Source organism: Myotis nattereri (genome assembly GCF_964212035.1).
Source record: "Myotis nattereri genome assembly, chromosome: 3".
Lineage (NCBI taxonomy): Eukaryota > Metazoa > Chordata > Mammalia > Chiroptera > Vespertilionidae > Myotis > Myotis nattereri.
The window spans coordinates 116,360,975-116,374,742 of NC_138077.1; the positions used below are offsets into that span (position 1 = coordinate 116,360,975).

Below are 13,768 nucleotides of genomic sequence, written 5' to 3' on the forward strand. Positions count from 1 at the left end.
TAAGGAATTTGTTATGGAATATGTTATGAGCAGCAGCTTATTTTTCATCTATCATAGGTAGAAGTAAAATCTGGAGAAGAAGATGAGGAAATTTTATTTAAAGAGAGAGCCAAACTTTATAGATGGGATCGAGATGTCAATCAGTGGAAGGAGCGTGGTGTTGGAGATATTAAAATTCTTTGGCATACACTGAAGAATTATTATCGGATCCTAATGAGAAGAGACCAAGTCTTTAAAGTGTGTGCAAATCATGTTATTACCAAAACAATGGAATTAAAACCCTTAAATGTTTCGAACAATGCTTTAGTTTGGACTGCCTCGGATTATGCTGGTAAATGCTACTTTTCACTTTGTGGATTTTCCTAAAATCCATAACAATATTATAACATTTTGATATTGAGATAACTGTGTTGTTTTGTTGTTTAATAGATGGAGAAGCCAAAGTGGAACAGCTTGCAGTGAGATTTAAAACTAAAGAAATGGCTGATTGTTTTAAGAGAAAATTTGAAGAATGTCAACAAAATTTATTAAAACTCCAGAAAGGACAGGTATCACTGACAGCAGAATTATCAAAGGAGACAAATCCTGTGGTGTTTTTTGATGTTTGTGCAGATGATGAACCTCTAGGACGTATAACCATGGAATTATTTTCAAACATTGTTCCTCAAACTGCTGAGAACTTCAGAGCACTATGCACTGGAGAGAAGGGCTTTGGTTTCAAGAACTCCATTTTTCACAGAGTAATTCCAGATTTCGTTTGCCAAGTAAGTATTGACTGTGTATCACAATTGAAGTCTAGAAAAGTGTACTACACTAATAGGGAAATTTGAGTGTTCCTCTTCACCTATAATTTTCTTAGATTTCTTTAGCTTTTCCACACATTAGTTGATCTTACCATCTCAATATATCCTACCCCCACAAAAAATTTTCAGCTTAAAATAGTTGAAATTTCTCATAACTTTAAACCTGCTATAAATTGAGGGTGGGAAAAAGACCTCTTGTCATTTTTGTCTTCTTTCAAAAATGGGCATTACTTAGTGTTCATACCACATTTTCTCGCAATCTGGGTGATGAGGACTTATCCGTAGTGGTTAGTTAGTCTGTGTGCATTGTAATATTTTACTGAGGATCCCTATTAATAATAATTTTTTTTCAGGGTGGAGATATCACCAAACATGATGGAACAGGAGGACGGTCCATTTATGGTGATAAATTTGAAGATGAAAATTTTAATGTGAAACATACTGGTCCTGGCTTCCTATCAATGGCTAATCGAGGCCGCGATACCAATAATTCTCAATTTTTTATAACATTGAAAAAAGCAGAGCATTTGGACTTTAAGCATGTAGTATTTGGGTTTGTTAAGGATGGCATGGATACTGTGAAAAAGATTGAATCATTTGGTTCTCCTAAAGGGTCTGTTAGTCGAAGAATTAGTATCAAAGAATGTGGACAGATATAAAGTCATTGTTTTTTTATAGTAAACTTTACCTGTATAAACAGTTGATTTGAAGCTTAGCTGTTATGACAATATAGTAATTATGTTCAGCTTTTGAAAATGGACATTTCTAATGTATAAATGTAAAATTGCAGCGTATAGCTATTGTCACTTTTTAATGTGTTACAATTGACCTTGCATGGTGTGAAATAAAAATTTAAACACTGGTTTGTTTCAGGTGTACTTGTGTTTATGTACTCCTGACATATTTGTATTAAAGTGGAATAATACTAATCTTGTTAAAAGCAATAGACCTTCTCATTGAAGGAATATTATATAAACAATTTAATTTTAATTTCTTTTAAGATACTGGACTTCCTGCATGGATATATTTACTGTTTGAATAAAGGGACCAAAATGGGGGTAATTTTTATTTTAGATTTGAAAATATATTTGGTAATTTTAACTATTGGTGTTCTCATTTATGCATAGAGACTTATGAATGGGCAGAGCCCAGAGGTTAGAGACAACCAAAGTGCTCTTCTATAATCTTTGCACCTCCTGGATAGTTAATGAATTTCTAAGTAGAGTACCTTTTCTTAAAATTATTTGTAGCTTCCTGTGCCCTTTCAAAGGTATTACATTTATTTTTACATTTGAAACAAGTTGAGTATGTCCTTAGATTTTTTTTTTTTAACTTTTCTGTCATCTATTTCTACTACCTCAAATTGCAGCTTTGTTCTAGTTGAACTTGAGTTTTTCCTTGCAGTTATTGTGATAAAGTGTGAATATTTTAAAAAGATCTATTCCATGTTTTTGGTTAAAGATTTGCTTTATACTAGATTGTTGCAGTAACTTTTTCTGGTGAATTTTGTAGCAAAAATAAAATGACAATTGTTAACAGCCATGACATTTAGAAAATTTATTGTGCATATAATTGTTTGTTAATTCTAGAACCAAATTATGGAGGACAATTAAAGGTCTATAAACTCAAAATGCCACATAATTTCCACAGCCCCCAAGGAAGTGACTTTTTTCAAGTTTGATACACACTGAAAATTTATTTGGAAAATGGCTAGTTTCAAAAGTTAGACTGCTAAAAAGGGATATTCTCATAAGCCTACTCAATATAGAACTACAAAGAAGCTAATTAGAGCACAAGATTTGGTATATTCCAATCATTCTAATCACTAATTGTGGCTGCCTTCTGCCCTCCTGTGTTCTTCCCAGTGAAATCATCACATTTAGTAAAAGACTGGTGTTTTTTCTGTTGTTTAGGGATTTGGAAATAGGCTATCCTATATCATAAAAGGCTATTATGCAAATTGACTGAATGGCGGAATGGCAGTTTGCTATGACATGCACTGACCATGAGGGGGCATATGCTCAATGCAGGAGCTGTCAGTCAGATATCCCCCGAGGCCTCCTGGACTGCAATAGGGTGCGGGCGGGTTGAGGGGCCACCCCTTTCCCAAGTGCACAAATTTCGTGCATCAGGTCTCTAGTCTCTCTCTATATAAAAGGCTAATATGCTAAGTGTCACTCTGACCATCTGACTGGTCGCTATTATGCACACTTACCACCAGGGGGCAGATGCTTAATGCAGGAGCTGCCGTGACGCGCATTGGCTATTTACAAAGAAACGGCACTATGGACCTGGTGCCCACAAAGCAACACTTGGCTTCCCCCAAGTGGGACACAGGCCCTACCACCACCCTGGAGTGACAGCCCACCAAATCTCAGCCAATGCTGCCAAGACCCCATTGCGCAAAATGTGGCCCAGAGCCTGGCCCAGCCCAGAAATGATGGCTGTGGGCACCTAGTAATGATGTTATGTAGCAATGCCCGGCTTTCTCTCCCTAGCGACTAGCCTCCTTGGAGTTTCTTCAGCCCAGGAACATGACTTGTTTTATAGCCAGGTGCAAACATTTTACACTTTAACTAAATGTCTGTGAAGTGTTTTCTCATGCCTCATCTCATTTGATCCTCACAGAAGTCCTGGAGTAGGTAGATAGGAGACCCAGTGGAATCCTAGTTTCTTTTCATTAGCTAGAAAATGGAGATTTGGAAAGTTTAGAAACTTGACCCAACTGAAAAGAAGTAAGAAATGGTGGACCTTAAAATGACTTCAGGTTTTTTCAGTGTGCAGAGTATAGTCAAACACTGCTACAGTTAAATATTTCACCCTTTATTCTCCCTGCGTGATCTACAATAATCTGCTTCCTGTTGATGTTTACTGCAGTGTTGTTGACAATTACCTGAAAGAGAAGTTGGGGTGCTTCACTGGGCTGGAAAAAGTTTAGCTAAATCAGAAAGCAGGTCTAATTAAGCAAGCTTATCTATATAAAGCTCTCTCTGGTGCCAATCGCATGGTGTATTTGCATCTGTCATTGTCGGTTGTGAATTTGGTTGACACTATTATAGAGAAAGGGTGAATACCGATATTAAAATATTTCATCTAATTCATTTCCTTTTTTTTATTTCCCTTATTTTATTATACTTAATATTGTCTAATAGCCACTTACTGTTTAAGTTTCCAATTCATTTCCTTTTAATGTGCACAAATTTGTGCACCGGGCCTCTAGTCCTGTAATAAGTACCTGCTCAACTACTAGTTAAAGGAGGAGAGGAATGTCGTGTGTGGCTTGTGTTATGAGTGATCACTAAATCTACTTGGCCATATAACCAGATAACTGATATTCCAGTGTATCAGTTGAACTACATGAACCTTAAAAAGAACCATGGACTACATGTATGCTCAATAAAAATTGGCTTTTTTGGAAGCTTATGTAGTATAAATTGCTGTAAAGTTGTGAATTTTTCAGCTGGGACAGCTGATGCCTGTTGTGATTTTGGAATAATATTCAAGTAAAGGCAAGTGCAATGTAGAGATTTTTGTTTAAAGAAATCAGTGGTATCTTAAAGCATTCAAATTTTGAATTAAGAAGCTTTAAAAATTAATATTTTGACCAAAAGTTGGATAAAAATGGCCAGTAAATTGACTTTTCTATTAGTGTTCCAAAAATGCTTAAAAGTGGCTTGAGGCAAAGGACTTTGCCTGTGACTTCTGTTATTTCTTAATGTGGTATAAACCCACGTTATGTATTTCTTAAACTGGTTTGATTTTATATTGGCTCATTAAATTCTGTTTAAAGATAGAGTATAAAGAAACTCATTTTTATACCATAGTTATAGTGTATGCCGAATAATTATTGGTTTAAGTAATTGTCAGGTAACTATTAAAATATTCATCTTACAAAGTTTTTGGCATTTGAGGAAATTTAAAGATAATCCAGAAACTCTAGGAATTATTAGTCCAGACATGCTAGTGAATACAATTTAGAAAAGTAAAGGGTTATGCTAGTGTATTTATATAAGAAATTAAGTGGTTATTTATTCAACTCAAGTAGTCTCTGATTTAGGTTGATATAAATACTGAGCACCTGCTAAGTGACAGGCACTGTTCTGGGCATTGGGGGATTTTTTTTTTTTTTAAAAGCATGCTCTCATGTAGCTTACATTCTAATACTGCTTATTAATATACCCTGTTACTCTGAATAGGAAATACTGGCCAAGTAGGAAAGTGAAGAGGTAATTATTGGAATAGCTATACTTTGTAGTACGATTTATTCTTGGATTTACCCCCTCATTTAATATTACAGTTAGCAAGGCCACCTTGATTATGTCCAAACGCATACAAATACGTCAGATATGCCCCAGACCAAGGTGCGGTCCTACCCGTCAGGTGTGGACCATCCTGGTGAGCCCAGTATCTGGACAGATGCCGCATGCATTCCCGCCTGTACAAGAGATGCAGTGGTTACAAGGCAGTGACTTCCTCCATGGCCCTGGAGCTCTGAGGCTGCAGCTGGAGTGAGGGGACACGCCTGCGAAGTGCAACCTAGGTAGACATGACGGAAGAAAACGAAGTAGCAAAAGACTTAAAAGAGTAGACGCCATTTATCAGTCCAAATAACACTAATGAAGCAAATAGTCACTAAGGGCAACGCTAGGACGTTTTTAACAAAGCGTGACAGGGACCCAGACCTCGCATGAGGGGCGGGGCGTTTCGTGCGTCGTGACGCACTTCCGCGGCGCGAGCTCCGCCCCTGCGCGCCCCGCTGCGGATTTGAACGCTGTTCCTGAGGAGACAACGGTGGCCTAGCACTATGCAGCCGAGGGTCGTCAAGCCACCGGGGCAGGATTTCGCAGTGGAGCGCCTCAAAAGCCGCTACGGGCTGGGTGGCTGCCGCCCGGCCGAGGTAGGACCTCTCGCTTCCTCCTCGCCCTGCCCGGGCCGCTCGGGGAAACAGGTGGAAGGAAAGTTAGCTACAGGGGAGAGTAGTTCTGGACCGCAGATGGGTAAACAGTGGGCAGGTGGACAGAGTCACATACACAGGAAAAACGGAAAAGTTTCTTCACCATATGCTTTTGAAGGTTTATGTTCAGCAAATCGTGGTATGTCATTGTTGGAAGTGTTTTTGAACTTTTATTCATAGTGACTTGAATGGAGTTCAAAAAACAATTTAACTCCTTTAAAAGGCTTATTTTAAAATACTTTCAAACTTAAAAAAAAAAAAAGTTGCTAGAATCCTCTTCTACCCTTCTCTTGTATTCACCATTATTAAACTTTGCCACATTTGCTTTACAATACTCTCAGAGAGGAAGGGAGAGGGAGAGCTAGAAACATCAATGATGAGAGAGAACCACCCATGGGCCGCCTCCTGCACGCCCCGCACTGGGGATCAAGCCCTCAACCCTGGCATGCGCCCTAGAATGGAATGGAACCCGGGACCCTTCAGTCTGATGCTCTATCCACTGAGCCAAATGGGCCAGGGCTCTCCCTCTTTTTGACTCCCTTTCCATACAGACATTTTCCCCTGAACTATTTGGGCATAATTTGCAGACATCGTGACTCTTTACTGTCAGGTATAAATGCTTCAGTGTGTTTTCCTAGAAATAAGGGCATTGTCTTGTATAAGCAGAATAGAGTAATAAATTCAGGAAACTTGACATTGGCACAATATTATGAATTTCATATTAAAATTTTATCAATAACCTCAGTAATGTCCTTTGTATACAAATATTTTCTCCTGGTGCAGATACAGTTAAAACAAGCATTGCATTTTTTTCTTCTTTTTGTTGCCTTTAATTTAGATTAGGTTCTGAAGGCTTTGTAATATTGATATTTTTGAAGAATATAGAACAATTATTTATTAGAATGTCTCTCTGTGGGTTTGTCTGATGATATGATTAGATACTGGTTATATATTTTTGTCAGGAATGTTACATGAATGGTGTGTGGCTTGCTATGTTCATCAGGAGACTCTTGATGTTGCTTTGTCACATAATTGATGTTAACTTTGATCACTTGATTAAGGTGGTGCCTACCAGATTTTTCCACTGGTCTAATTAAAGCCTAACCTTTGTACATAATTTATAGGGAACTATTTTGAGACTGTAAGTTGATTCTTAGTATATACATTAAATGTCATCATTTTTTCTTTTTTTAGTATTCTGTTTCAAGTTTTGATCAGACTAAATCTAAGAGAAGATCTCTAACCTCCCCAGGTAAGCCTGTAGAGAATTTTCTGTATTTGGGGTTTTAGCAAATTTAATTTGAGAGAAAAGACTTTTAAAAAATGTTTAGACTTAAATCACTATTGCCATGTGTCTTGTGACACTAAGCTTTATTCAGTCTGGTAATAATCTATTAGTAATCATGATATTTGGGGTGAATGTGTAAGATGTCTTTAAAAATAAAGTTGAATTTTTTGGTGTTTCAATTACAGTATTTTTATATTAAAAATTAAACAGTGTATTAGGTAAAGAAGACTAATGGCTATTTTTTCACACAAGCTTTCCCAAGTTATTAGAGTAATTATTGCACTGGAGGAATTAAGCAAATAAATTTATTTAATAATGTTAATTATACTGTGGGATTGGATGTGTTGGAACATCATGTGGTAATATGTGACTAACATGCATAGCTAATTAACCATTAGAGTTATTTTTTTGATACTTCTTAGGTAGTGTCTTTAGTAAGTGTAATCATTGAACTTGGAGATGATTTTAGCAGAAACAGTAGTTAATACCTTTAAAAGTTCATTAGATGGTGGATTAAGGAATTTCACTTTTTTCCAAGCTTATTTCATTTTGAAATTTTGTAACAATCTTCTAAAACGTTTTTTCAATATGAAAAAAATATTCCAGTTATTACTGAGTCCAGTATCTTAAAAATATCTTGTAAAAATTGAATTTTAATTTTGAAAATTGCCCTAAAACTTTCATCCTTCCAAAATATAACTGAAAAGTATAGGTCATTAAATTTCTGAGGGGGTAAAAATGAGTGTTAAATAGGGTGCATATAATTTATAAGTAATTCTAAATAGCTTATCAGAGAAGCTCTATTTTCCTTTTTCTGACTGAATTTAGATATAGGCTAACAGTTTATTAAACAAATCATAATGTTTAAGTATATAAAATTGAAAATAAAAGTTTCATGGTTGAGGACTGATGAAATACCATAAGTATTTAGAAAGAGGGCTGGATTTTCAATTTTATTCTTTCTATTTGCTGGTTGTGTTATGTGGAAAAATTTGCATAACTTCTCTGATTCTTAGGTTTCTAATCATTAAAATAGAATTAAAAGAACCTATTCTGCTTGCTTTGAGGGGTTAGGATCAAATAAGGTAATGGATGAAAAAGCATTTTGTAATCAGTAAAGTGCTATAGTATAAATGTAAGAGTTGATGTTTATTTTCTGGAAGTTTGCATTAAGGAGACATAGATATAAGAAATCCTTTAACTAATTTTGCTCTTATCTTTAGGAGCCTAGAACAATATAATTAGGTAAGTAATCTCTGCTGTTTTCTTTTTTCTTAATAGATGACTTGGATGTCTACTCATCGGGAGATAAAGTTGATTCCTTATTAAGATGGTATTCTGATGAAAGAAAGCATTCCACTATACCTCTTTATAGTTCATCCAAGCACTTCAATATGAACTGGTAAAGTACCCTGTATCCTTACTGTTGCTATCCCTTCAGTATCTCAAAACACTGAGAAAAGGCAAAGAATGGATTATTTATGTGTTTGCTTTTCTCTGAGAGGAAGTATAAGCAGTCTGAAGCCCGCTGAACAGTAGTGTATGTCTAGTAGTGTGGTAAACAATGGATTTTAGATAGGCTGAGAGAGAAAGAAAGAGAGAGAGATTGAAGTCTGGGAGATGCTAACTGGGCTGTTAGAGGTTAATAGTTTTGTATAGGAGATTTTACCCTGGGTGAAACAAGTATACAAACAGTGGAAGCTGCCTGGCCAGTGTGGCTCAATGCTTGAGTGTTGACCAATGAACCAGGAGGTAACAGCTCGATTCTTGGTAAGGGCACATGCTCGGGTTGCAAGCTGGATCCTCAGTAAGGGGCCAGAAGGCAGTGTATCATTGATTCGCTCTCATCATTGATATTTCTATCACTCTCTCTGTCCCCCTTTCTGAAATCAATAAAAATATACTTAAAAAACCACACACACACACAAAACAGAAGTAGAAGCTAAGGTGAAATAAAATTCCAAATTTCATCTTATTAAATGCCAAAAATATGGCAGAAGGAAATGCTATTTGTATAGAGGGGTAAACATCTACACTAATAAAAGACAAAGATGCTAATTGACCGTATCTCCGCTATGCCCCAAGCCATGCTCACCAGCCACTCAGAGTGACTATATGCAAATTAACGCAACCAAGATGGCAGCCGGCAGCCACAGAGCTGGAGCAAGCAGGAGGCTTGGTTGCCCTGGCGATGGAGGAAGCCAAGCTTCCCGCCGGCTGTGGCCTTTGCAAAAGGCAACAAATTTTCAATTATAGAAGCTAAATAAATCCCAGGTACCTGCTTCCAGCCAGCCTCCACTGGAATCTTGGGTGGCTGGGGGCTGTGGCCAGCCTGCAATCAGCCATCAGCCCCTCACCCAGAATGGCCACACCCTCATGGGGTGAGGGTCCTCGCCGGGGGTCTTGGCCAGCCTGGAAACAGCCATCAGCCCCTCACCCGGGCTGGCCAGGCACCCCAGCGGGACTCCCACCCCAAAGGGGCTGTGGACAGCCAGCAAACAGCCATCAGCCCCTCACCCGGGCTGGCCAGGCACCCCAGCGGGGACTTCCACCCCGAAGGGGCTGTGGACAGCCAGCAAACAGCTATCAGCCCCTCACCCGGGCTGGCCAGGCACCCCAGCGGGGACCCCCACCCCGAAGGGGCTGTGGACAGCCTGAACACGGCCCTTAGCCCCTCACCAAGGCTGGCCAGGCACCCCAGCAGGACCCCTACCCTGATCCGGGACACCCTTCAGGGCAAACCAGCCAGCCCCCACCCATGCAACAGGCCTCTATCCTATATAATAAAAGGGTAATATGAAAATTGACCCTAACAGCAGAGCGACTGGGAATCACTGGTCACTATGGCACACATTGACCGCCAGGGGCAGATGCTCAATGCAGGAGATGCCCCCTGGTGGTGAGTGTGCTCCCACGGGGGGAGTCTGCTCAGCCATAAGCCAGGCTGACGGCTACCAGCACAGTGGTTGTGGTGGAAGCCTCTCCCGCCACCTCAGCAGCACTATGGATGTCCAACTGCAGCTAGGCCTGCTCCCCGCTGGCAAGTGGTCATTCCCCGAGGGGTCCCAGACTGCGAGAGGGCACAGGCTGGGCTGATGGACCCTCCCGAGTGCACAAATTTTTGTGCACTGGGCCTCTAGTTTTGAAATAATGTTAAACAACAAAGACATATACAGAATGAAATTTTGAGATAATTATGGAGAAGAAAAAAGACAATTGTGCCTAAAATATCATATATTATTAAAGTAATTGATACTTGGTAGCTTAAATTTTTAATATAATTGTTTTATTCTCTACTTCAATGAGTTAATCTATGTACAGCACTTAAACCAATGTTCAGCACATAGAAAAACATTCAAATATTATCATTATTGTTGTTAGTACTCTTTATCATTCACAGAGTAGCCTAGTTGACCTGGATTCAGGATTTGGACATGAGGTATATTGACTAGAGCAGTTGTTCTCAACCTTCTGGCCCTTTAAATACAGTTCCTCATGTTGTGACCCAACCATAAAATTATTTTCGTTGCTACTTCATAACTGTAACGTTGCTACTGTTATGAATCGTAATGTAAATATCTGATATGCAGGACGGTCTTAGGCGACCCCCGTGAAAGTGTCTTTCGACCTCCAAAGGGGTCGTTACCCACAGGTTGAGAACCACTGGACTAGAGAGTAAGGAAAGTGAAAATTATTTTAAAATATTTGAGAATTCATGGAAATTATTTTCTTATATTTAACTGGTAATTTTATAATTTTTTGCTTCTGGTATACTTCAAATTATAATTTAATGCTTTTCTACTATAAAGGATTTTATAACATTGCACAGTTTTTTCACAATCCCTAGTTATGACCTAGTATAGAATTACACTACTGTCCAGCACAGTAGCTGCATGTGGCTATTGAGTACTCGAAATAGGGCTTTTCTGAATTGAGGTATGTAGGAAGTCTAAAATACACATCAGATTGAAGAAAATGGGCCCTAAAATGTAAAATATCCTAATTTTAAAATACAGATTACTGTTATGCCCAGATTGCAAAATCCCCCAAGACAGACCACTAGGGAGCCGAGTCCGATGCAAAAGCATATTGTCTTTTATTCAAGCCCGGGACTTGGTCCCCCCCTTGCCTCCATTACTGGATGCAAGAGAGAGCCCCGACTCCCAAGGGAACAAAGAATTTATAGAGCTTGGGGTCGGGGGTGAGGGCACACTCTGACCACTGATTTGGCCGATTCCGGTTGGTTGAGTGAGGGCCTGGGGCTAGTGATGCAAGGGCAGGGTGCAGCTAGGGTCTGGTTACACAAAGACAGGGGTGGCTAGCATACTCTTGGCCTTGGGCTAGTTTCCCCCGCTTTCCCATTGGCCGAGATAAGGGCAGGCTGAGTAACTGATACATTCTGTGGCTTTTTCTTGGAAGAGGGGTTAAGGACACAGCTATCAGTCCTGTTCTGTCCTTTCAATTACATGTTCACATGATATTCTTTTAGATATACTAGATTAAATATAACATATTGTTAGAATTTTACATCATTTTATGTTTTTAATGTGGCTACTAGAAAATTTAAATTACCTTATGTGGCTTGCATTTTACTTCTTTTGAACAGTACTTTCAACTTTGAGAAAGTTCAACTTTGAGATCATCTTTTTGGTGAGAACATTTGGGAGTCTAGTTCTCTTTCATCTTTTACTAGTTACATCATCTGTCAGTTATTTAAATGATTTAGGGTTCAGTTTCCTCATGTTAAACAATAATTCTTTTAGCACTGGGCCTCTAGTATTTGTATCTTTAGGAAGATACTTTTAGTGAGTTTACAGGATCAATGACTTACTGTTTATAATTTTACTTTTTGCTTTTAAAAAATGTTTACGTGCTCAACCAGTTTAGCTCAGTGGCTAGAGTGTCGACCTGCTGACTGAAGGGTCCCAGGTTCGATTCTGGTCAAGGGCATGTACTTTGGTTGTGGGCACATCCCCAGTAGGTGGTGTGCTGGAGGCAGGTGATCGATGTTTCTCATCGATGTTTCTAACTATCCCTCTCTCTTCCTCTCTGTAAAAAATCAATAAAATATATATTTTTTAAAAAATGCTTACACTTTTCTCAATTGTGTTGCTGTTAATATTTGAGAAGCAGTTTTATCTTTTTAGAATGCTATAGTAAACTTCTAGAATGCTTTGACATAATTTTTCTTAAAGCCTAGATGATGAACTGGATTCTTTTCATAATTTGAAGCAACTGGAAACAGAAGTAGAGTTAATTGAGAAGGATCATAGAGTTAATAACTCCAAAATAACCAAGCAGTCTTTTAAAGAAGTAGAAAAAGGTAAAATAAATATTCTTTTTGGAATAATCATTTAAATAATAACTTTGTGAAGTAGCCCACATAAAGTTTACACCATAGTGATAACACTTGTCCTCATGTGTCTATATTTCTGTATTCTAAATTTTTATAAACCATGAGATAGTTACATAAGGAAAGAAGAAAAATAAACTTCATTTTTTTCCAGTAATATTCCTAAACTCTCAAAACTTATGAAAATAAGTTAATCAAATGAATACTTTGTATAATTTAGTTCTTTTTCATGTCAATATATGTTAGGAAGTGAGTAAAAGATTGTTAGTAATATTTGACTAATCCTTTAATATTTTTAGAAAATATTCCAGGTTACTTAAGGCACTGAATTAGTAGTTAATCTCTATGTGCCTGGCTGCATAATTCTGTTACGATTTTAGGGAAAGAGGCAATCAGAGATGAGGCCCTCTTGGCTGTAAGTTTTTGAGAGCACTATTGCCACATTGATAGCCATTATGTGGCATATAAAAATATAGGATAAAGCAGTCAAGGTAATTCTGGCATTAAAACAAGAACATGCTATTTAAAGGAGGAGGTTATAGAAATTACATAATTACATTATATATTTACAGACATTGTATAAAGTTAAAAATAGGCAAAAACCAAATAAGCCTTATTTTTTTAAAACAGAACATGATTATATTTAATACACAAGTTTGATACAATCAAAAAGTATAACAGAATAAAATAGTAAGAAAAAACATGGTATTTCATTTGAAATGCATGAGAAATGGTTAACATCTTTAGTCATAAACAAGCTCTTAAAAACCAGTAACAGAGACACTACAATGCAAGGAAACTGGAAAAAATAAAATTAAATAATACAAGTGTTGATTAAGCATTAAGCATATACGATGATTTTGCTGAGCAGTGATGAAGAATAATTTCTCTGTAGTGAGCAGAACAAAGACACTGACACCTAATATTCTTCAGTTTTGGACAGTGTTGTACAGTTTGAATGCATAAATACTGGGAGGCAGGTTGATGCGAACTATCTATCTAAATAAAAATTGAGTATCCTTAGCGAGAGCAATTCCAATTCATTGGATTTATTTTAACAAGTTAATTGAATAAATTCAAAAGGAATTATATGAAAGTATGTTTAATGCAGAGAAAATATGTAGCCAGTATAAGCGCCTAAAACACTACTTGCCTATCAAGGCAAATAAGGCCTTTTAAAAAAATGTAAGTAGCAAAATTTAAAAAGAAGTGAAGCAATGATTAACACTATATTTGGGTTAGTGGTTAATATAGGACCAGGAATTTCTGAGGTAACTACATTTCTTATCCTAGATCAGCTGTGGGCAAACTATGGCCTTGAAATGAATAAAACTAAAAAAAAAAAAGACCGTACCCTTTTATGTAATGAT

At 37.6% G+C, this 13,768-nt stretch overlaps 2 protein-coding genes across 3 annotated transcripts in view; both read left to right on the top strand.

Annotated features, from left to right (window-relative positions):
• LOC308515667 (E3 SUMO-protein ligase RanBP2) overlaps positions 1–2,341 on the top strand; it is an 88,173-nt gene extending 85,832 nt beyond the window's left edge. For both annotated transcript variants that reach the window (XM_081086185.1, XM_081086184.1), the window contains 3 exons: positions 58–331; positions 430–764; positions 1,157–2,341. In XM_081086185.1, the coding sequence (XP_080942311.1) occupies positions 58–331; positions 430–764; positions 1,157–1,462 (915 nt within the window). In that variant the 3' untranslated portion in view covers positions 1,463–2,341. The remainder of the gene's footprint in view (positions 1–57; positions 332–429; positions 765–1,156) is intronic.
• A 3,234-nt stretch (positions 2,342–5,575) lies between these two features.
• CCDC138 (coiled-coil domain containing 138) overlaps positions 5,576–13,768 on the top strand; it is a 175,167-nt gene continuing 166,974 nt past the window's right edge. The window contains exons 1-4 of the mRNA XM_081086186.1: positions 5,576–5,700; positions 6,952–7,009; positions 8,327–8,447; positions 12,241–12,368. Of these exons, the coding sequence (XP_080942312.1) occupies positions 5,608–5,700; positions 6,952–7,009; positions 8,327–8,447; positions 12,241–12,368 (400 nt within the window). The 5' untranslated portion in view covers positions 5,576–5,607. The remainder of the gene's footprint in view (positions 5,701–6,951; positions 7,010–8,326; positions 8,448–12,240; positions 12,369–13,768) is intronic.